This window comes from Carex rostrata, chromosome 3, assembly GCF_964058835.1.
Source record: "Carex rostrata chromosome 3, lpCarRost1.2, whole genome shotgun sequence".
Classification (NCBI taxonomy): domain Eukaryota; kingdom Viridiplantae; phylum Streptophyta; class Magnoliopsida; order Poales; family Cyperaceae; genus Carex; species Carex rostrata.
Genome location: NC_135920.1, coordinates 13,697,574 through 13,720,704, shown reverse-complemented (window position 1 = coordinate 13,720,704; position 23,131 = coordinate 13,697,574). Strand labels below are relative to the sequence as shown.

The following is a 23,131-nucleotide window of genomic DNA, read 5'->3' as shown; positions in this document are numbered from 1 at the left end:
TCTACGATTTTGATTTTCACAAAAGAAAGATTTAGTTTTAGAAGGAGACAATTAATGAAGGACTAATTTGTCTAAACTATTAAAATATTTGAAGGTGTTGTGTCAATAAAATAATTAGTGTTGTTAATATTACCACCTTAATTTGAACCCTATGATTTTATTGGTACATAACTTGTGGATATGGACGGCCTGCATCAGAACCTCATATTATATATGCACTACGTACATATTATATATATACACCTGATATAAATATCCAGCTACATTTACAATTCATACAGCCCGATTTTTAAACATTGCTTATTTGCATGTGACTGAGATACTATGAGATGCGAATACATGATATAATATATATATTGGAGTATATATACGACCAAATATTTATACCCGATGATATATGCATCTCACAGTTTGGGAATGTTCAAATCTTGGTGATGAGATGAATCTCAAACTGCATTTATATAATTCGTCATTAGTGTGAGATGCAGTTCTACGAGATCTCACACTGATTTTAGATCAAATTCAAAACAAATCGAAGAGCGGAAGAGAAAAAATAAAAAAGGAAATATCTTTGTCGCAGTACTACGCAGAGATTGGACAGGAGCAATTAGATGGGAGATAAAGCCGAATTTCTTTTAAAATACCTTCAACCAAAAATAAACAAATCAAAAGATCTCTGATATGTGAGAATTCTATATTTATTCAGACCGTGACGTGAAATGACAGACTCGTTCTTTGAGGTCCGCCATTTGCTGATGCAAACCCACAAAACCAAAAATTTCAATTGTTACAGTGAATTTTTTATTGATTTATTTAATAAAATTTTAAAATATAAATAACAACTAATAATTTGAATATGTTAAAAAAAACATAAAACATCTTATAATTTAAAAGGATCACAATTATTTGTTACCCTTTTCATAGAGGGAAGCATGTGGCTGCTAATGTTTTCTTAGAGACCACAGTACTCTCATAGAGCTCCGAAATTTTTAAATATACCATATTCTGAAAAATAATAAATCAAAACACCATTTTTTCTGAAAAATTTAAAAATGCCATGGCCGCATTCCCTAGAAGCGGCCACATTTTAGGTGGCCACATCTAGGAAAAGCGGGCACCTATTCTGGGCCGCTTCTAGGGGATGCGGCCACCCTGGCCTTATAAATAGGGGTCGCTGGTGCCGGATTTCCTCACAATTTCAGGAATTTTTCAATCCCTTCGAATCGAGTAAGTTTCTTCTTCTTTCTAATTTCAATTTTTAGTTTAGGAGTAGGATTAGGAGTAGGATTAGGGTTTAGTATTTAGGGTTTAGGATTTAGGATTTAGAGTTTAGAATTTGTGATTTAGATTTTGACCAAAATAAATATCGAATTGAACCAAACTTAGTTATTAGTTATTGACCAAAATAAATATCGAACTGTACCAAAATTAGTTATCGACCAAAATAAATATCGAATTGTACCAAAATTAGTTATATCTCAAAATAATTAGTTATTTTTTCAAAAATACTTATTTTTACCAGACCAAGTAAATTAGGTCCAAATTTTAAGTAGGTGTAGAAGTAGGAGTAGGGTTTAGGATTTAGGGTTTAGAATTTATGATTTATATTTGTAACCGAGACACATTATTGACCAAAATAAATATCGAATTGTACCAGACTTAGTTATTGACCAAAATAAATATCGATCTGTACCAAAATTAGTTATTGACCAAAATAATTAGTTTATTTTACCAAAAGTAATTATTTTTACCAAACCAAGTAAATTAGGTCCAAATTTGAAGTAGCTGCCAAAATTAAAACCAAAATATAATTGCAAATCCTAATAAGACCAGAATATTAAATACAGCATGGCATCTATGAGAGACATACCTTCTTTCAGTCGAGGTGCTGCCCCTATACCCACTCCGTTTGAGATGTCACAATTCGTCCAGGAGGCGTTGACATCTGTGGTCCCCGGCATTCGGCACCGCACTAATCGGGTATCAGACTTTCTCTGGTACCCGAACGCGGAGCACCGTATATTAGAGGCTGCTACTGGGGTAAGTTTTATATTATTAATAAAATTATAATTTTATTTCTAATTTTATTTGTATGAATATTTGAATGATCTGACATTTTTTTTAATTTAGGGACTAGATGTAGTTACGATACGCCACAACAAGATGTGGCTTAACTACCATACGGCCTATGCTGGGACATTACGTGCCATGGGATTCTATCAGCTATCCCAGATGGTCGAGGAGAATGCCGAAGAGGGATTGTGCTCTGGGCTCATTGAGCGATGGCGTCCCGAGACCCACTCATTCCATCTCCCCCAGGTTGAGATGACAGTCACTCTACAGGATGTCAGCTGTCTGTGGGGCATGACTATTGTCGGGGAGCCTGTGACGGGCGTTGAGTAGGGGGATTTCAGGTCCTTGTGCCAAGATTTTCTGGGGATACCGCACTCTCAACTGCAGAAAGAGAAGAAGAGAGGCGCAATTAAAGACCCAAATCTCCCCCGGTATCATCAGCTTGACTAAGCTGAGAGCTGCCTTCAAGGAGTTTCTAGCTCCTAGTAGTCATCCCTCTCAGGTACTTAAATTTTATCTTATTTATTTATAGAAAATTTAAGCTTTCTTCTAAAAAATGTTCTAATTAAAATAAATAACAGGCCATCATTGATCAGCACCTGCGTGCATACATTCTGGAGATGATCACTTGCAAGCTGTGCTATCTCTCGTCGCTGGCTGATTTGCCCAATGCGGGCAAGTACAATTGGGGGGGATGCAACTCTGGCGTGCTTGTATAGGTATGTGACTTGAAATTATTGTTAAAAAATTTTAATATGGAAAATACCATCACTAGACCTGTTGTTAACACTAACATTGTACATGGGTCTTAATCAAGCCTGCCTGAAGAAGAATAAGACCTTTATTGGACCATGCATGTTGTTGTAGCATTAGTCCTGGGAGCATATGATTGTTGGCCGTCCGACAATCACTTGCAAGACAGATGTGCCGGATTGGGGCAGGCCCGAGCCAGACACATGCCTTACATACGCACATAGGTATGGCTATCCGAAGACCTATGTGGGGCAGGTCATGGTGGAGCACTCGGCATCAATCACTGGAGACAGGAGATCGAGCATCTCAGGGATGATCCAGAGTATGTGACCTGGGAGCCCTATAGAGAATATGTAAGTTCTTATTTTATTGTAAATTTGATCTAAATAAATTGTACATCTTGGCACTTGCATTGATGTAAGTGTTAAAATCTATAATAAAATCAGGTCGAGGTAGATGGGGTACATCAGACCTACCTTGAGATATTGCCTGAGAGATGTCGGCAGCAGGAGCGTTACTAGCGTGCCGAGGTGCCGCTCATATGTTATCAGGTACCGTATTTTCAATTTACTTTATAAATTTTAGATAGACAATCTTCATTAAAAAAAAACCTACTAAATTCAGATTGTCGAGCATCATTATCCCAGACGGGTCATGAGACAGTTCGGATTGCGCGAGACAGCTCCTCCCCCGATGCCGATTAGTGAGGACACCTGGCGACAGCTTCATTTAGCCAGGGACATCTCTCTGGGCAGAGACTGGATGCATTGGCACAGAGAATACGTCCAGCTGACATCCACTGCCACCCCACCCATAGCTGAGGAGCACCGTCGGATGGACGTACAGTACCAAAGTCCAACAAAATTACATAATCTCTATGTAAATTTGTATGATTTATTTATATCTTATATTAACTGAAACTGGAGAGTATCTAAAGTCAAGTCAAGGGGTGCTTACATATTATGATTTTTAATTTTTAATTTTTAATTTTTAATTATATGTATTGAAATTTAAGTGGTTTTTTTTGAAGTTTTTATATAGTTCAGTCTCTCTCATGGTTAAATTATCAAATATATACTTGTAACTTAGTAGTTAAAATTTCAATATGTGATTGTAAAGATTTGAGTTCAAACTCCGTATTATGCATTTTAAGTTTCAGTCCTCTAATTATTTTTTTTTTAATTTCATTATGAGCTGAACAGTATAACAAACTCAAATTTTCCTGAACCCATAATGTGCCAGAAGATGTGAGAAGTCACTTTCTAGTTTGCATTTAATTTTGAAAGAGAACATGAGTTATCTAAGTGAAACTTGCCTAATTAGTTCTACTCTATTCACAAAAAGTATTATTAACACAACAAGCTTTAAATATTTTAATAAATCCAACTTTACCTCATTTATTTCTCTTTTTTTAATTAACAAGTATCTTAAATATGAACTTCCAAATTTGTTATCAGTCATTTATGTTATCTTCTAATTGATGACAAAAATATTATTTAGCATGTTATCCAACCAAATTTTGAAATAATATGCCCTCACTCGTCACTTAGATTTTTTTTTCTATAGATGTAATCACTTCTTACTTTTAATTATGTTACTAATTGATTGAAAATTATATTTATAATATTTTTTGTTAATTGTAAATTATATAATTTAACTAAATACTTAGATAATTTTATCTTTAAATCTGATCATTTCAATTAATAAAATCTACAATCTATTATCTTTTAATTTAATTATAAGTTTTCTTTTTGTTGATTGGTAAATTATTTTTTCAGCTAGTTAATTATGATTTTCAAATTTTAATTATTGTCTTCCGTTGAAGAAATGTGGATATGTTTTTATTTTGAAAATAAAATGAATCATAATCATTAAAATAAAAAAAGTGCTGACTGTATAATCAAATAAAGCAAGCTATAGCAACAATAAAAGGGAAACAAAGTTGTCTATGCACTTAAAAGTTTGAAATTGTTGTGTTCATAAAAAAAAAATGTGTCAAAATCAGCATCCCTATATATAAAGTATGAACATTATCCCACTGCTCATCATGTGATAGTATTCATACTTGCTTTGGAGGATGCCTCCCCCATTACCAATTATTGCTTTTCATGAAAAAGACATTAATGAGGAAAATAGACTCAACACCAAAAATGAAATATTTATTAAACTGGTATCTACTGCAATCATTGTTTGAGGTTTTTCTATACATCTATACACCGATTCTTTTTTTATGAATAGCATTAAAAAAAAATTAATCAACCAGAGAGCAATTGTTGATTTGCCAGCAATCTTGTATAAACTCTACTGTTGACGTTTTCGAATTCACATCCCCTCTGTACAATTTAAAATGCTATGCTCTAAGATTGGAATTTTAAACTTGGCACGAATCTCAAAGCACAAATAATACTGCCCTCTCTCTCATCAGAAACAGGCACTGGCTGATATTAAATCTGGACCGTCCATTTCAATTTTGTTGAGTTAGGTACCTGGGAGGATACGGATCCGACGTTTTCAGCGGTTTTCCTCTACCGCTGAGAAAATCTGCGATTTAGTATCCTTTTTTGCAGCCATTTTATATTTTGTTTGGTTTAATTATGCGTACAATCTATTATTATTTTGGTTTAAGATTTAATTTTTTCATTCGATATATATGTATCTATTGATTATATATATATTTTTTGTTGAAGGTTATTTTATATTAATTATGTATTCGGACATGTGTTGATTTTTTTTTTGGTTAGGGTTTAGTTTTCTTCGTTTGGTGTGTTTCTTTTAAAAATATGATGCAATAATGTGAATAACAGAAGAAAGTATGGTGGTACACAATAATAATGTCAACATCTATAATAAAGAAAAAAGATTTCCTAGATTCCTAGTCCGGTGTGCATTTTTCTTTTTAAAAATAAAGAAAAAAGATGTTCTCGATTCCTAGTCCGGTGTGCATTTTTCTTTTTAAAAATAAAGAAAAAAGATGTTCTCGATTCCTAGTTCGGTGTGCATTTTTGGACGGATTGTCTCTCTCAGGACAAATCTACACTTAAGCTAAGGAGGTGTTAAGTCATCCCATGATTTTGAAACTTTTAATTACGTATGTTGTAATTTAATTAATTTTTTATTTTCTTGAAGTTCTTATGTAGTTCAGCATCGTCATGAAATGCTAGAGATGTGCAACTTCTAGTTCTGCTCCCTCGTCTCTGTTGTTTAAGTGGAGCTTATTCATCTCTCCGGCTACAACTGCTCTAGCGTCACACCAAATAGGGTCGAATTCATATCCTCTGGATTAACTCAAAAGGGAATGTGTTGAGTTAATACATCTCGACCATCCGATTTGTTTTAAAATTCGTACGGACTAAATCCACACTAATATTAAAGACCCTCTATGTTATAAGCTAGAGCTGGATTGACTCCGTTTAAAATCAAACGGTTGAAATTCATTAACTCAAAAGATTCCTTTTGAGTTAATGCAGAGGATATGCATTCAAATAGGGTCTAGGCTATACTATTTAAAATAATGACTAGTTTTGTAAGCAGTAAATAACCCTAATATGGCATTTGTAAAATAACCAGAAATTCTCTGAACCCTAAGACCTATTTTGACATTTATGCTTAATATAATTTTTCTACTTGGAAAAGAAAAAATGAATTCACAAAAGAAAGAAAAAATAAAAACCAAAAGATGAAAGGAAAGTGCTCAAGGTCAGCACAAGCAAAGAATAAATTCTCCACAGCATCACCTTGTGTTGCTTTAACAAAGAGTAGGGTATGCATGCAATTCCTCTTTTTCAAAAATATTTCTTTGTCAAGCAAAAGCAAATAAAGAAAAAAAAGTAAACACCAATAATTTTGGGTGTGTCTACCTTGTTTTAAATTCATTAGTCTCTTTCAAACACAAATAAAGAGAGAATATGTAGCAACAAAAGTACTAACATCACCCGTTTATAACAATTTATATATAGTCGATTTCAAATTTGTATCTTCCCTATCTCAAAAAAAAAAAAATTGTATCTTCCATTCAGAAAATATTATTTTTAATCAAGCTAGACATTGTTCTTGTGAATATGAGAATATATATCATATTAATTAGTTTGACCTCTTCCCTTTAATTTTTTTGCTTATAAATTAATTAGGGATAAAGATATATTACAGAGCTATTTTGGCTTTATATATATATATAGAGTTAGGCTGGGGTGCTATGGATAGCATAGAGGCCTCTATGCTACGGCTCAATATTTGAGTTTTCAAAATCCAAACGGTCGATCCGAACCGTTCATCTTATTCTCCATATTAATATCTGCTTAGAGACCAAATTTTACATTTTTCTGAATTTTTTTACTATTTATTAAGTATTTTACAAAATTGTTGATCCAACGGTGGCTGCACAAAACAGTAAAACCGTTGGATTAGCGATTTTCAAAGTGGCTTAATATATAGTAAAAAAATTCAGAAAATTATAAAATTTGGTCTCCAAGCAGATATTAATATGGAGAATAAGATGAACGGTTCAGATCGACCGTTTGGATTTTGAAAACTTGAATATTGAGCCGTAGCACGGGAGGCCACTATGCTATCCATAGCACCCCAGCCTAACTCTATATATATATATATATATATATATATAGGAATATGCTAGCATGCTATCCATAGCATAGAGTCCCTCCATGCAACGCCTTGGATTTCGACTTTTCAAAATCCCAACGGTCGATCCGAACCGTCCATCTTGTTCTCCATATTAATATGTGTTTGGGAACCAAATTTTATATTTTTTGAAATGTTTTTACTATTTCTTTAGATTTATTGAAAATCGCTGTTTTTTTATGGTCCAGATTTGCTGAAAACAGCAATTTTCAATAAATCTAAAGAAATAGTAAAAAAATTCCAAAAAATGTAAAATTTGGTCCCCAAACACATATTAATATGGAGAACAAGATGAACGGTTCGGATCGACCGTTAGGATTTTGAAAAGTTGAAATCCAAAGCATTGCATGGAGAGGCTCTATGCTATGCATAGCATGCTATATATAGAGAGAGAGAGAGAGAGATGGGCTATGGTGCATTGCAATGCATGAACCCCCTTATGCATTGCACTATAATCACGGATTTAAAGTCCAAACGACCGATCTGAACCGTTAGATATTTAATCCATATTGAAATGTGCTTGGAGACCAAATTTTACATTTTTTGGAATTTTTTTACTATTTATTAAGCATTTTTGAAAATTGCTGTTTTGCTGTGAACAGTAAAAAACGGTAAAATTTTCTAGACCATCAGATCAGCGACTTTCAAAATTGCTTAATAAATAGTAAAAAATTTCCAAAAAATGTAAAATTTGGTCCCCAAGCACATATTAATATGAAGAACAAGATGAATGGTTCGGATTGGTCGTTTGGACTTTAAATCCATGATTTATAGTGCAATGCATAAGAGGATTCATGCATTGCAATGCACCATAGCCCATCTCTCTATATATATATATATTCATTTTGTCTCTATTAATCGTGCTCTACGTGAAGTCAAATTAGATATTACCCATAAATTAGACATATTTTATACGCTCATCATCCGTCTCTGTTTAATATATATATATGAGAAGAATATGGTGAGAAGCTAAACAGGAGGATTATCTTCTCCTTTTAGTTGGAAAGAAGCAAGCACATGCATACAATCCCTTTTGTCAATCCAATACATGCACCGAGAAACCTAGCTCTCTACGTACATTTGTGTGGGTCGATCGTGAGCTTTCTGGAAAAAAGAAAAGAAAAGAAAAGATGCGAACAAGCTCGATCTCGTCGATTCAGACTTGTGAGGTTTGCTAGTGCAAGTCGAACAGTAGGTCGGCCATGTGAGCAGATCATGTATGTATGTACAAAATAAAATAGCTTTTGATGGTCTTCATTGTTCGATTAAGATTCAAATAATATATATATATATATACATGCACGAAAGAAGAATGTTATGAAGGCAATGCAGATCACGCTAGGGACTAATTATGCTAAAAAAATTATCAATGCAATTAAGACAATGTAACATTATGGATATTTAAAATCAGTCGTGTGTCGTATCGATCGATACACGTACATGCTGAAAAGACATCGAGTGTATTCGGCAATGAGACTTAGAGTCTTGCAGCTTAAGAGTTTAAGTTGTGCTAAGGATCGAGGAATTATTCGGCTGATCTTGACTTAAAGTAATGAAGCTTAGAACAATAAAGGTGCTAAGGAGACACTGTGCTCTAAATCTGGGTTTTTATAAGCTTAAGAGTTTGCTCTAAAGAAGCTTAAGAAAGGTGCTCTAAGCTTGTTTAAGGCATAGCTGTTTGACCAGCTTAAGCAGCTAAGGAGGCTAAAGTCTTGTTACCGAACACCCACGTCATGCTTGACACAGTCAGTGTGAACATGGTGTACCAATAATGAACGACTCTGTTAATTTTTGGGTGGAATTAATGGAACCAATTAAGTGTTTAAGGGACAAAGACAATATTTTGGTGTACGGATAGCCGAATATGATGGATCTATGCATTTGCATTGTTGGTATTGAACAAGGAATCCATTTTGTCCCATTTCATTAATTAAGGCCTTCTCAAATCGAATTCGCATCCTCTGAAATATATCATATTTTGTGTGATTTTTTTAAAAATCTCAACTGTTCAAATACGTTCTGCACGAATCTCAAAACTCAAATGATACTGGCCCCTGCGCTATCCCCGAATAGGCACCAGACACGTCAGTCACGCAAAATATGAGATATCTCAGAGGATACGCACTCTCTCAAATCAACCTGCAATTATATGGATTAGTAAATTCAGATACTAGAAATTGAAGTTTTTTTTTTTTTTTTAATTTTGGTTGCTAAAAATTTGAAGTTGCCATGAAAGTCTCTCTAACTTCTCAAATTAATCAAAAAAAATATAGTCATGCATTTTATTTTAATGATAAAATAGTTATTTATTTCTTATGAACATAGATAACTTTGAATAAAAAAAAAGGGAGACACTTGCTGCCTCTAGACTAAAAAAATTGCAATAATAAGCTTACCTTAAAATATATTATTTTTAACAATTTTACAAAAAAATAGTTTTTACATTTCAAAATAATATATGATTATTTCTCTCAAAAGTTATATGATTATGTCTCATTATAAATTGTTGCCCTATAAATTAAAGTAGGTGCAAAAGAATGAGTAAACTATACGGTGGGTCCTAAAAAAACTTCTAAAAATTTACCAAAAAAAAAAAAAATCCCACAATTGACATTTTTTTTTTTTTTTTAAATAGCTGTAATTTTTTATGAGCATAGACGTAATCGTCACAATTTGAAAGAGCCTCCACGTGCACTTGCCAGTTGTCACCTCAGGGCAGAGTCACAAATTGTAAAAATAAGTTTATTATAACTACTTTTTTTTTTTTAAATTATACTTCTGATTCAAAATAATTATAATCATATACGATTATGCTTATCCTAAATATATTATTGTCCTTCCATATGATATTTATGGCTCCATTCTTTATAATATGATGGTAGAGATCGATTAATTAGCATTTACTTTGTCTATATTACCAAACAAACCTTTTAACTTTATGGATCAACATCGGTAAAATATGAAAGTTAAAGTGTTATATCTGTAATTTACCAGAAAAAGGTAGGCAACACTTGTGTAATTTACATTTTTGTTTCTGTAAAATTAGTGAACAGCTAGCGGCGCCCTTTCTACTAGAATAAAAGGCACCAAATTTCCGATCGAGGAGACAGTTTTGTGCTGAAAACGATAGTTCCTTGCAAGTTGCACTAAATTAAAATTAATATGGAATCTCTAAAGCTAAAGAAACAACAATTTTAATTAATGTTTAGCATTTCGATGGCTCGCCAGCTTAATTATTAATCGCAAGGTTGGAGTACGTGTTGGACCACCATGCATCACAAGCCATTCTGTGCAATAATTGCAATCTCGCAATAAAATTAACCTGCCAAACTAGCTAGTAACTATATATACTATCGATTTTATCATGACCAATTAATAAAAGCTATACATGCGGCATGAGAAGGCCCCCATGGAGGAATGGGATTAGTGCAGGAGCAGTGTTACTTGTGCTTTGAGATTCATACATAACATATTTGAACGGTAGAGATTTTCCACAAAAACAAGCAAAATATGAGATATCTCAGAGGATGAAAATTCCTTTTAAGTTCAGTACTCCAAAATAATGACGCTGGTCGCGGAAGATGATGACAATAGTGCATTGGTTAATATCGATCCCAAAAGTAGAAATTGCTTGGCTGATGATGGCAATAGCAGATGTGGTACCAATTCCTATTTCTGGTCTGTAGTCTGGACCTTTTATGTTTGGTAGGACTTTCTCTTTCTTGTCCTATTGGAGTACAAAACTACAAAGTTACAATCCACAAAAGAGGTGGATTAATTGCTCAATTTAATTATATCCATCTAACCCTGTACTTTTCTATTCATTCAATTTGAAAGTTAATCTCAACTGAGTCAGCTTCCAATAAAAATATTTACATCATATAACAATTTGATTTTGCGATTTTCAAAGTTCAAAAGTCGATCCAAACCGTTCAACATGACATCTATATTAAAATGTGCTTGGGAGATCAAATTTTAATTTTTTTTTTTTTATATTTTTTTACTATTAAGCTGCACTTTGGAGCATCATTAGATTTTGCTCTTCATTTGCACAAATGAAAAAACAATTATTGATAAAAATTCTATTGATTATACATTACTTTTCTTAATTATTATTTTAAGTGCCTTCAATTTTATGGATTTAGGGTAGTCACGACACATCTTACGGTCAGAATTTTTAAACCTGTTTTAAATTCATTCATTTACATTTTGAATCTAATTACACTTGATTATTTATAAACTAACAAATGATTAAGAGCAAAAAAAAATTATGGAATAAACAATGCGTTGCTTCAAGTGACTGCATTATATTTTAATTATCAAATGAATTAAGTTTTGAAAGAAAGATAACTAAAAAAATAAAGTTATCACCATCGTTTAATTATCCTCTTGTCAAGTAGAGAATCATTGAATAATTGATTCAATATGTATCCATTTTTGTCTAAATAAAATTTGATCAAGATAACACAAATAATTAAATGGTGGCAGATAAATTTTCAATTCATCATTTTTATTAAAACTGGAAAAATTTTAGTGCAAACTAAAATTATGACATTTTTTTGTTATGAAAAATCCAATGAATAAAAAAACGTAACATGACTTATATATCATGGGTTGGTCACACCACACTGAAAAATAAAAATTATATGACATAATGTGACTTAAATGATAACAGACAACCACAATGATCACATTACGTGTGATCAGGACGTGACTACACATCACGTGATCAAACGTGATGTAACTAGTCACATGTAGTTATTATTTTAGTTTTTAAGTTTATTTATAGAAGAAGAGAAATATTGCAAAATAAATTAATAAAGAAACAATATTTATAAAAGTAATCATGTGAGATGAGGTAGTTTACATAACGTGTTGTGATGTGTTATTTTCAATCAGAAATTCAGAATGAGACATGTCACATTATAAGTGAGTCGCATCATATAACTGATATATTTTTGACTGAATACGATGTGTTGTGAGTTGTGACGTGTCCGTAATATACGGCCACGAAATTGACAAGGAAATGGCTAATTTTCCTCGCCTTCGCTGACAAAGACCGATCCATTCAGTGTACATGTTTTCTTTACACCGGATCCATTCCGGACCAAAAACAAAAAAAATACCGGTTTCTGGGAAAACTGCGCGTTTGAGGCCCAATAAAGGCCCGTAATAGTTGCTGATGCAATCCTATATGGATCGCAACCCAATACGAGGAACCTGGAACAACGATCTGCGGTTAAAATGGCCTTTTTATCCTAATTTTTTCATTTGAGACTTAAAATAACATTATTTTTGTCTTCCTTGAGCATCTTCGTATTAAGTTGAAGTTATTCTTTCTTGTTGAACTTTATTATTGAAGTCATGACTTAACTTCCTAAATCATATAAAAAAATAAAAAAAAAATTACACGGGAATTCAAATATGTGTTAAATTTTTACTAAGAACAATATTTAGGATAGTAAAAAAAAAAACTACTATTCAATTAATAACAGTATTTCGAAATTCGAATATGTGACGAGCAAAAAACTTGTCATATCAACCAAAACAACAACAGAAAACAAAAGACTGAGGGATGTGTTTGTCAGCATTGAATCACTATGCCATTAAATAATTGGCTTATGCATATAACAAACAACATGATATAGAAAAAAAAAAAAAATCATGCCATAAAATGAATTTCTTTGAGTGGAACTTTGGTATTATGCATAGCGCACATTGGTCCGTACTTCGGATTAATATTCTCATTTCAAAGTTCAAATAGTTGATGTGAACCGTTCAACATAATCTCCGTATGAAAATGTCTTTGCAAACTAAATTTTAGATTTTTTTAGATTTTTTACTATTTTTTTAGATAGGTAAAGAATCACATTTTTGAATGATCAAGAATCTTTGAATGAAGTAATTTTCTACCAATTTTAAAAAATAGTAAATTAATTAATTTTAAAAAAATGGAAAATTTGATCTGCAACTACATTGCAACTACATTTTTATATGGCGATTATGTTTCGACTGTTTAAACTTTGTAAAAGAAAATATTGATAAAAAGTACGGACCAATGTGCGTTACGTTAGTACCATAGCCTCACTCAATTTATTTCCTACCTTAGGCAATATATATCAGAAAATTCAACCCAAATTAACAACTGCAGTACTGGTATGGTACCAGTACAGAACATTTGAGCTGGTACAAAACTAATAACAACTACCAAGAGACTCGCAATCATATTTGAACTAATCTAAAGACAGTTTACAAATCTAATACAGAAAGCACATGCCAATCCTACATATAAGAACAAACACAAAGACTGCAAGGGATTTTATCAGATTAGCGCATGTACTTTACCTCCTGTGCCAAAATTTTGATTATGCAAAAAAGTGAGGAACACAAAATCTTGTTTACTTCCCCCATCCAGAGAAATTGCATCGGTGCTTCCGAAACATTTCAGGAGAAAAGTAAAAAGTACACTACAAAAATAAAATTCTTTAACCTGTACTTTCAAAACCTAACGTCAACGAGGTTTTAGCAAAAAAGATGTCAACTATTTCTATGACAGGCTGTACATCCATCCAAACTTACCCAACAAAAGCTCATAAAAATCCAAAGACTGATGCAACCCCAGACAAACCCCGAGTAATCACAGGCCAAAGAGCAAAAACTGAAATAACCACAATAAGCTTCTTAGATGCCAAAACCCTAAGATTAATCTTAATCCCACGCCTTCTCATAAACCCTAGCACCAAATTGCACATGACCACAAACCAAGAGAATACAAGTGTGAGGAACAACCAAAGAGCCTCCTTGGCCCCGGAAATCTGCCTAACCTCATCGCCTTTCACCGCCACATAAGTGGGTCCGACATCATCAGTATCAACATTGCCATTAAGCGCTAAATGCTGGTTCAACCAGTCAGAAACCCTAATCAAAAGCACAGCGAGCCAAGCAACCTCAGTATCTGAAATAGGCCGCTTCATCCAGTCACCTTTGTATTTGCCGACCTTGGGTCGCCTAAGGGAGAAGGTATCTTTTTTATTGGTGAAACTTTCCTTTGGAGAGATATTTACTGGTGTCTGAACAATTTGGTCACCGAAAAGCTTTTTCACTTTTGCTTTGACTGAGTCCAGCTCTTGGAGATGTCTGGAGATATCACCGGATAGGAGATGGATTTCATGCTCGGCACGAAGTAAAAGGAGCTGCCATGAAAAAATATATTAAAAGTTTCTGTAAATACATTCACAAAAAAATTGTCACTAAAAATGAACCCCAAAATATAACTGTTTCACCTTGGCCCCTAAAAAGTTATGGCAAAAAATTTAAATGCCAATTCTCATAGTTTCAATTGTTACAACTCAAAAAAATTTCTAGTTCTTTCTGTTGTTGTCAGTATGACCATAATGGCAAACCTAGTTACAATAGGTTTTAATCTTCATCAATTTATTATGTTTATTATTATGGTCATTAACAACAGTACTACAGTTTTATTACTATTGCTTTTAACACTGAATGCTTAACTAGTTTTTAACATTACTGAAAAACCAAGCCTGATATATTTTAGTTTGGTTATTAACTTAATTCAGTCTCAATGTCATTATAAGACTTGATAAGATGCTTAGTCTATATGACTTGGTCAAATAAACTTCAAAGAAATGGTACTCAAAGATGTAGCACATTATCCCAACACTAAACCGGTGAGTTCCTAGACCATACCTGAAGTAAGTTGGAAACACCATCTTCTCTGTTACTAAAAATCCTCAAATCCATGCCGCTTCTTTCGTGCAAGAAAGAGCCACTAATATCACTTTCTGAAATTCCATCCTCCCAATCCTGGAATATAGAAAACAATAATAAAATTAAAAGTCATAGTTATAATAGTGTATGTGCGTGACTATCCTGGACCAATGCGGGCTTGCCAGAATGTGCTGATAAGCTTCTCCCAACAAAAGATCTTCTATCAGAAGAACCAAATTCATCATTTTGAGGACTAACAGAAGGACCGACTAAGTTCTTTTGAGAGAAGTTTCGGTACTAGTTTCTTTCTTAAAAGTTCCAGGATTGATTTGGTAGAAAAGGAAAGTTAAGGGACCATGTTGGGTGGAATAAGTCTGAGGACCGTTTTGGTGCAGATAAAAACTCAAAAACCAATTAATTTTCAAGTTAAAGCACCAAAACCTGATTCTTCTCATTTATAACTAAGAGAGTAAAAAGTATATGTTGACTTTGAGATATGCACCTTAATTGAAACATAGCTACAGGTCCTGTGTTAAGGTACGCTTATTGGCTAAACTGACTATTGTAGGGAACTTCTACCACTAAACATGCCGACACCACCACACCACTCAGGCTAGACAGTTAGACATAAAGGTGACCATTCTTACCTGTAGTTGCTCATGTATAGATGGTATGTACTTGTACAAGTCATTGGACAAATACGAACTGGAACCAGCTTGTCTAGTACAGTAAGCAGTCTCAACCCGGCGAAGAAGAGCCAGTAGTTCGGTTGACGAACACAAAACTTGTAAAACCTTCAAGGATAAGCACAATGAAATGGTTGTTACAAAAAAAGATGGATATAAATATACAACAATAAATTTTTGCCATACAAATGTAAAGATCAATAAAAATAATGATGCAAAATTCATTAAATCAGTAGATAATAACAGTAAACTTACTTGGACCTGATATTATTTTACACAATCTGACATAACACACAGCATTTCATAAAATTGAAGGTGTCAAAATGTAATTAGCAATGAACTCTGAACCTAAAGAAAGAAAAACATGATGTGCGACAAACTAACCTCAGAGACCATCTTAATCACTGACCCGACATCAGCATGAATGAACTTGTGAGCAAACCCTAGAAAATGGACGACCATCGAGCTGTAGAACAGATAATTTTCTAAAATGTAACCCCTCCATGCTACAGTGTACCTCATTTCCCTATTGTTTCTCTTCATTCCTTCATCTCTTTGCTCCTTAGTTGATTCAAGTTCACTAAAAACCTCTTTAGAAATATTCCATGGCTCTATATATGTCATCCAAAGGGAGAAAACCTGAACTGAATGTTTTAAGGAAGCACCAACTGGGCAATACAAGAAGCTCCGCATAATGAATCTATACAATGGCCTTTGAAGTGATTTTCCGAACATCATGTGAGCATTCTCATCCTCTGGTGCAGAAGGGTAACAATGGAGGTAATTCACAAGTAATTTCAACACATCTCCCAACCCAGGGGTAGGAGGAGCTGTACCTACCATGGACTGATAAGGGAAAGTCAGCCCTAGAGACTGCACCACTGGCAGTGGTAATGGTGAGAAATCATTATCAACCATCCAGAATTGCACAAAAGTTTGAACAACAAATTCAGCTTTTATATAAGCTGACTCATCATCAGTTACGGAGTAATTGAGCATCGAACTGCGGTACGGCATGAATGAACCTGACCCGAACTTGGGCACAAAAGCTTTGAGATAAGAATACAATAGCCGTAGATACAAACTGGATTCAGGTTTCTGACCTGGTTTGCGCCCAGTAGTAGAAATAACTGGTATCGAAGAGACCCAGTTTTCCAATCGGGATTTACGTGATGCTCGACCTGAACCCGAATTGGATACTTCTGCAATGCCACGAGAAACAGGATAATATGCAAACCAAAAGATGTAATACTCGAATATATTGAGCTGAACTTGTTTTAAATTCAGGAGTTCATCTTCTTTGATCCGCGAAGAGAAAATAGGGGAGACTGAGGCTAGCACTTCACTGGAAATGGAGCTTTGCAAAACATAGCGCATCCACTCGGGTAGACGCTCTAGTGGAAAGATATATCTCAAAAGAGCATCCTGATCAACGGATGAAATTGAAGAGAAGAGAGGTCCGCGAGGGGAGAGAAAGGCGAAAAGTTGAGATGATAGCGCTCGATCAGAGGTAGCGATTTCAAGCCAGGAGATTGAATCGAAACCGAAGAGGCGGCGCAGGAGAGAGGGAAAGACGAGGGAAAAGAAGGGACGTAGCTGGTCGGAGGGGTGGCACTTAAGGAAGGCAGAGATGGAGGCAAGCGCGGCGGCGATCTGTGGAGGAGTGGTAGCGGAGGAAATAGAAGTTTGTAGATCATGCGCTAGGGTTTGAGAATCCATGGGGAGGGTTGCTGGGTTAGTGGGGTTTAGATTGAAAGAGAGCGAGAGAGAAGGCAAGGGATTTGAAGTTATAAATGGCGCTTCGAGAATCGAGAGTGACGTACTGACGATGGTCGATGTCGACCGCTCAAGAGCAGAGCAAGGATTCTCTGAAATTAATTTTAATAGAATCATATACGATCGAAGAGGTGGAATGGAACATTGGGATCACAGTGACAAATGAATTATTTGGTTCGGCGAGGTTAAAAGTTTGTGATTTGAGAATAATTTAGATATAATTCGAGAATAATTCATAATTATTCGGGTCAGAGATCTCAGTCCTGCAAGAGAGCAAAAAAAAAACCAAAAAAAATGTTTTGAAAAAAGTTCGGGAAAAATCCGTGAATAATTTGTAAAATTTGAGAAAAATTCATAAAATTCGCAAATTATTCCGGTTTAATTCAATCAACCGAATAATTCAGCGTTCGGTTCGATATGACTAAAAAAACAAATTATTTGGATTTAAACGAAATTTGTGACTATGATTTGTTGGCCTTTGGGAGCCCCGACTTATCCATTTGACTGGATTTGCAAAACATACATAATTGCATTTTACAGTTTTTCTTCTTGAGTATTTGTGCAAGCTCATGACAAGTGAAGAATCAGTAATTATACATCAAGGATGAATTAGTAAACTGCAATACAACATCAAGGATGTAGTCATGAAGCACAAAATACTGGATAACAAAAGCATTAACTCAATATTAAGGATAATGTATATGTAAGATTGATAAAATAAGCTTGAGATTGACCTAAGTGAGGCCTACCGTTGTAACGGTCCAGTGACCGTTATAACTTATAACGGAATAAATAATCCTCTGCAAAACCCATAACACATAAAATAGGGTTTAACATCATATAATGCTAAACCAGTCAAAGGATTTCCATTGTGGGAACTGGTGTAACGGTCATTGACCGTGATCAACAGTGACTACCATTATACTCCAAACCGTTCAGATTAACCTAACGTTGTAAAGGTTTCCTGTACCGTTACAACGGTCAGCACCACTTACTTTCTTTTTATCAGCTCTCTATAAATAGAAACTATAACAAGGTTTGGAGAATAACTCTAGCTGTCTCCAACTTTAATATTTCGTATTTACAGATCTAGAAAAAGCCGTTGTTGCTTGTGCACTCAAACTTCAATATACACAATCGATCTCAAGCTTATTCAATCAATCAACCAACTCCTAGAGTGATCCTGCGTGATCGAATCATTTACTACTTCGAGCCTTGTGCTCACCTAGCAATCATTGAGTCCTCACGAATCGGATTATCTTGTTAAGGCCGTGTGACTTTCCAGAAGATTGTAAGGGCTCACCGGTTCCACCTTATAATAATTTCTCATTGGATAAAGAAAGACGCGCCATCTAGAGGGTCACGAGCCTCGGAGACGTAGGCGTTAGTGCCGAACTCAGTAAACAACTCTCGTGTCAAGTGTTTCTAAACTCTACTATTTACTTTACTTTACATTTAGTTTATGACAAAGTTATTCTAGTTTTCACCAATAATAACTGATAGACACGCTAAAATATTATTAAATAGACAAAAATATAAAAAGACCTATTCACCTCTCCCCCCTCCCCTCCCCTCCCCTCTAGGTGTCTTTGGGATTAGGGGTGTTAATGTTACCTTTTTTAGCTGTTTATTTGACTCGTATAGTATTTGATAAGATGAAATGATGGATATGAGTAATTTTTTTTTTCGTTAACTTATTAGATATGAGTATGGGTAAGATTTTTTTTTTCATTAACCAAACGAGTAAGAGTATGAGTAATGGCTATTTCGTACACGTTATCCTATAGAATAATTACAAAATTTAAATATATATATTAAATTTAATTTCTAGCACACATAAATTTACTCTTCCATTTCAATACTCCTAAACTGCATCTTTCATTTTTTGATAGATACTTATACGCACGTTGTCCTTTATAGATTTACATTCTCTCTTTTATAAAAAAAATAATTTAGTTAAAATTAATTGCACATTTATTTTTATTTTTTATTAGTAATGTTCATATGTGTAAAATGAAAGATTTTTTTATGTTTAATTTGTAAAATATAATTAAACTAATTATTATATTAGTATTATTCGATATTCACCCACTATCGTTTCGTTACCCAATAATATTAACGAGTAAAAGTAGGGTAGGGTGAAGTCAATTTTTAGGCCCTGTTCGGATTTTACTGTTCATGTGGAAAAAAAATTCACTCAGATTGAATTTTTTTTTTCCCACATGAACAGTACAAAATCAGTTCAAAAAAATTTCAATCTCATTCCTATACCATTTCTGATACGGAGCCGAACAAGATCGTAATAGATATGAATAGAGTATGAGTAAGATCAATTTTAATGGGCATGAGTATGAAAATATCTCCACCGAACTTGTGTCCAAAGGAGCAGATCAGCAATACCTAGCACACATAATACTAGAAGTGTAAAACCATACGGATATGCATTGTACTGTGCATTTAACATATATAAATACGAATAATAATAAAATAATATATAATAAGTTTCAGAATTTTAAAATAATATCTATATGTATTGATACAATGAGATTTCTACGTATACAAATATTTTCAAATAAGTATGTTTTGGTCAAAGTGGACAACATGTGAAAATAAAGAATATACAAGCAAAGAACGAGCACACACTAACTAGCTGCTAGCCTGCTATCTATGTACTAAAAAACATGATAAAATATGTTGTCTAAGACCACTTGCTATATATTGCCAAATAAAATATGAACATCTCCCACTTCACAGTTCGCACATCATGCAAATTGAATTCGCATCCTCTGAGATATCTCATATTTTGCGTGACTTTTTGGGAAATCACAGACGTTAAAGTATGTTATGCACGAATCACAAAGTTCTAATAGTACTGGCCCCCTGAGCTACCCCGAATAGGCACCGGACACGTCGGTCACGCAAAATATGAGATATCTCAGAGGATACGTGGGTCAGCTTGGTTGGTTAAATTCCGACAAATTTTGTTGTTTTTTAAACCTAGCGGCATATTTTTTTACCACTTTTAACTTTTTCTCCTTTAAAATGTACAGTACACGACATTCAAATTCTTTGTTTTCCCATCCCCATGGGGATTTTAAAACTTTTGTGCAACTCAATTTTTTTTCTTCTAACAATAGCTTCTCTATTTACTTTATAATTTCTTAATATAGCAAAAACAATTATATGAGTAGAAGTAGGGTGTTCTTAAGTTCATCAAGGCTCTTGGTGAACTTAAGTCTAAAACTCGTCAAATTGGCTTTAAATGACGAATCTGAACCTTTAAAACCCGTCTACCTTCCGAGTGATGCATCTACATTTGAAATTTTTAAACATTTGAATTAATTTAGTGTAAAGTCAATCGGTCAAAATTAGAAGATTAATAAATTAATTTTAATGCATTCATTTTTTGAACGTTTTTTGACTGCTTGACTTTATACTAAATTAACTCGAATATTTAAAATTTTCAGATATAGACGCATCACTCATAAGATAAGCAGGTTTCAACGGTTCGGATTCATCATTTAAAGCCAATTTAAAATATTTTAGACTTGAGTTCACCAAGAATTTTAGTGAACTTAAGAACACCCTAGTTCTACTCCAATTATATAATGAGAATTTTGCAAAACTGCTCTCGATTATAGAAATGAACATTTAATAGAAATAACATATATAATACAAATTATATATATATTTAGAAAAAAAAAATGATGAGCATTATGGTATGAGCATGAATGTTTTGTTGGAAAATATAAATTAGGGAACGACTAACAGTACCCCCATATCAGTTTTCTAAACGTCATCCGCGCTAAAAGACAAACAATTTTCGACAGGGGATCACTAACTGACTCTGACATCTAATATGGGGGTATTCATACTTTGAGTTAACAGTCAAAACGTATAGTATTCATACCTACAAATTTATAGTATTCATCCTTATTATCTATAATATTCGTCATATGTAAACACAAACTGGAGGGGACCAGTAACGACCAGGGGGACCACTGACGTCTTGTGACAGCCTGGATTGGAGACCGCAACCGTCTGAAAGCGACATTTACCAAGATTGGGGACCACTACAATGAATCTATATATTATTTATATCTAACTAAAGAAGTATTCATATATATAAACAAATGAAGTATTCATACTGACGATTACGAAGCATTCATACATGTTTGAAATAATTTATACAATACAAAATTCAAAGTCAGACCATTCTACTTGAACATTTCTTCTAAGTAATATTCATATTTAACAACATGAATGCATATCTAACAAATAAAGTATTCATACATATTCGAAATAATTTATACAATTCAACATTCAAACGTCAGATTCATCTCTCTCATCCCACCTCTTCCAAGAAGTATTCATATCTAACATGAAGCATGCATATCTAACTAATAAAATATTCATATGTTCCACTGTGACAACTTTCGCTGGGCTAGCATGGACCCCCTCCAATGGTGCACCATGCTCTCCCCGCCGAATCTTGACAGTGCACCACTCTCTCCTCGTCGGATCTCGTCGGATCTCGACGGTGCATCACGCTCTCCTCGTCGGATCTCGACGGTTCACCACACTCTCTCTTCTCGCTGGATCTCGACGGTGCACCACGCTCTCCTCGCTGGATCTCAACGGTGCACCATGTCAAGAAAGAGACTCAGAGAAGGAAGCCGCGGAGAAGGAAAATTTGAAGTTCAGCGAGTTCAACGGGGGATTTCTAATTATAGTTAGCGGGGGACCACTAATGATTGTATTAATTAATTACCATAAACCGTTAATCAAGGAGGGGACAGATAGGGGACTGAAAAGGAGGAATGAAATCATTAGCCTATAAATTAACATGAAAAAAATTCAACCTCTTCTCAACTCTCAAATGTGATTTTGTAAAATAGGATTCCATACTTCTGCAGCATTTTAAATGAGGCGCACTGCTCACGGAACTGATGGTTTCAGTTCGTCGCGGAGCTGTTACGCGGCGGTAGACCACAAAGTCAATTACGACTGGAGTATTACTCGTCCATAATTTATGTTCTTATGTAAACGGGACCCACACGGAGTTCATTCAGAAACCTGTGGCATTTGTTAGACGATTCTAGTTTGGCGAAGTAGAAATCTGAATCAATGATCATAAAGGTTTAGGCAAAACATTTTTCGTATTTTATTTGATTTCGTACGTAAATCAATAGAAATTACTAATGAGGTTTTCTCTACTTCCGAATCAATCATTATAGCCGAAATTTTTAAATATATCATTTCTAAAAAAAATTAAACCAAAAAACCATTATTTCTAGAAAATTCAAAAATTGACACGAGATGCGAACCACTTTTCTGGGGATCGTATCTAGGAGATGCGGATCTAGGATAGAGGTCGCATCTAGGGGATGCTGCCCCCATTTTTTTCAGATAATGTATTTTGTTTATTTGTTTAGTGTTTTTGGTTTTGAAAATAGTTGTAATTGTTTTTGGGTTTTTTT

At 34.1% G+C, this 23,131-nt stretch overlaps 1 protein-coding gene and 1 long non-coding RNA gene across 2 annotated transcripts; one reads left to right on the top strand and one right to left on the bottom strand.

Moving 5' to 3' along the window:
* Positions 1-3,080: 3,080 nt before the first annotated feature.
* LOC144551801 (uncharacterized) lies at positions 3,081-3,530 on the top strand. Its single transcript, XR_013510874.1, has 3 exons — positions 3,081-3,179; positions 3,273-3,377; positions 3,451-3,530. It is a non-coding gene; the product is annotated as an uncharacterized LOC144551801 (long non-coding RNA).
* Positions 3,531-13,930: 10,400 nt separating this feature from the next.
* On the bottom strand, positions 13,931-17,729 carry LOC144551629 (sphingomyelin phosphodiesterase). The gene is made up of 4 exons (XM_078299688.1): positions 16,260-17,729; positions 15,837-15,983; positions 15,169-15,285; positions 13,931-14,654 (listed from the first exon to the last, which is right to left on the bottom strand). The coding sequence occupies exons 1-4, from the start codon at positions 17,592-17,594 to the stop codon at positions 14,052-14,054; spliced, it is 2,202 nt and encodes a 733-aa protein (XP_078155814.1). The 5' UTR covers positions 17,595-17,729; the 3' UTR covers positions 13,931-14,051.
* Positions 17,730-23,131: the final 5,402 nt, after the last annotated feature.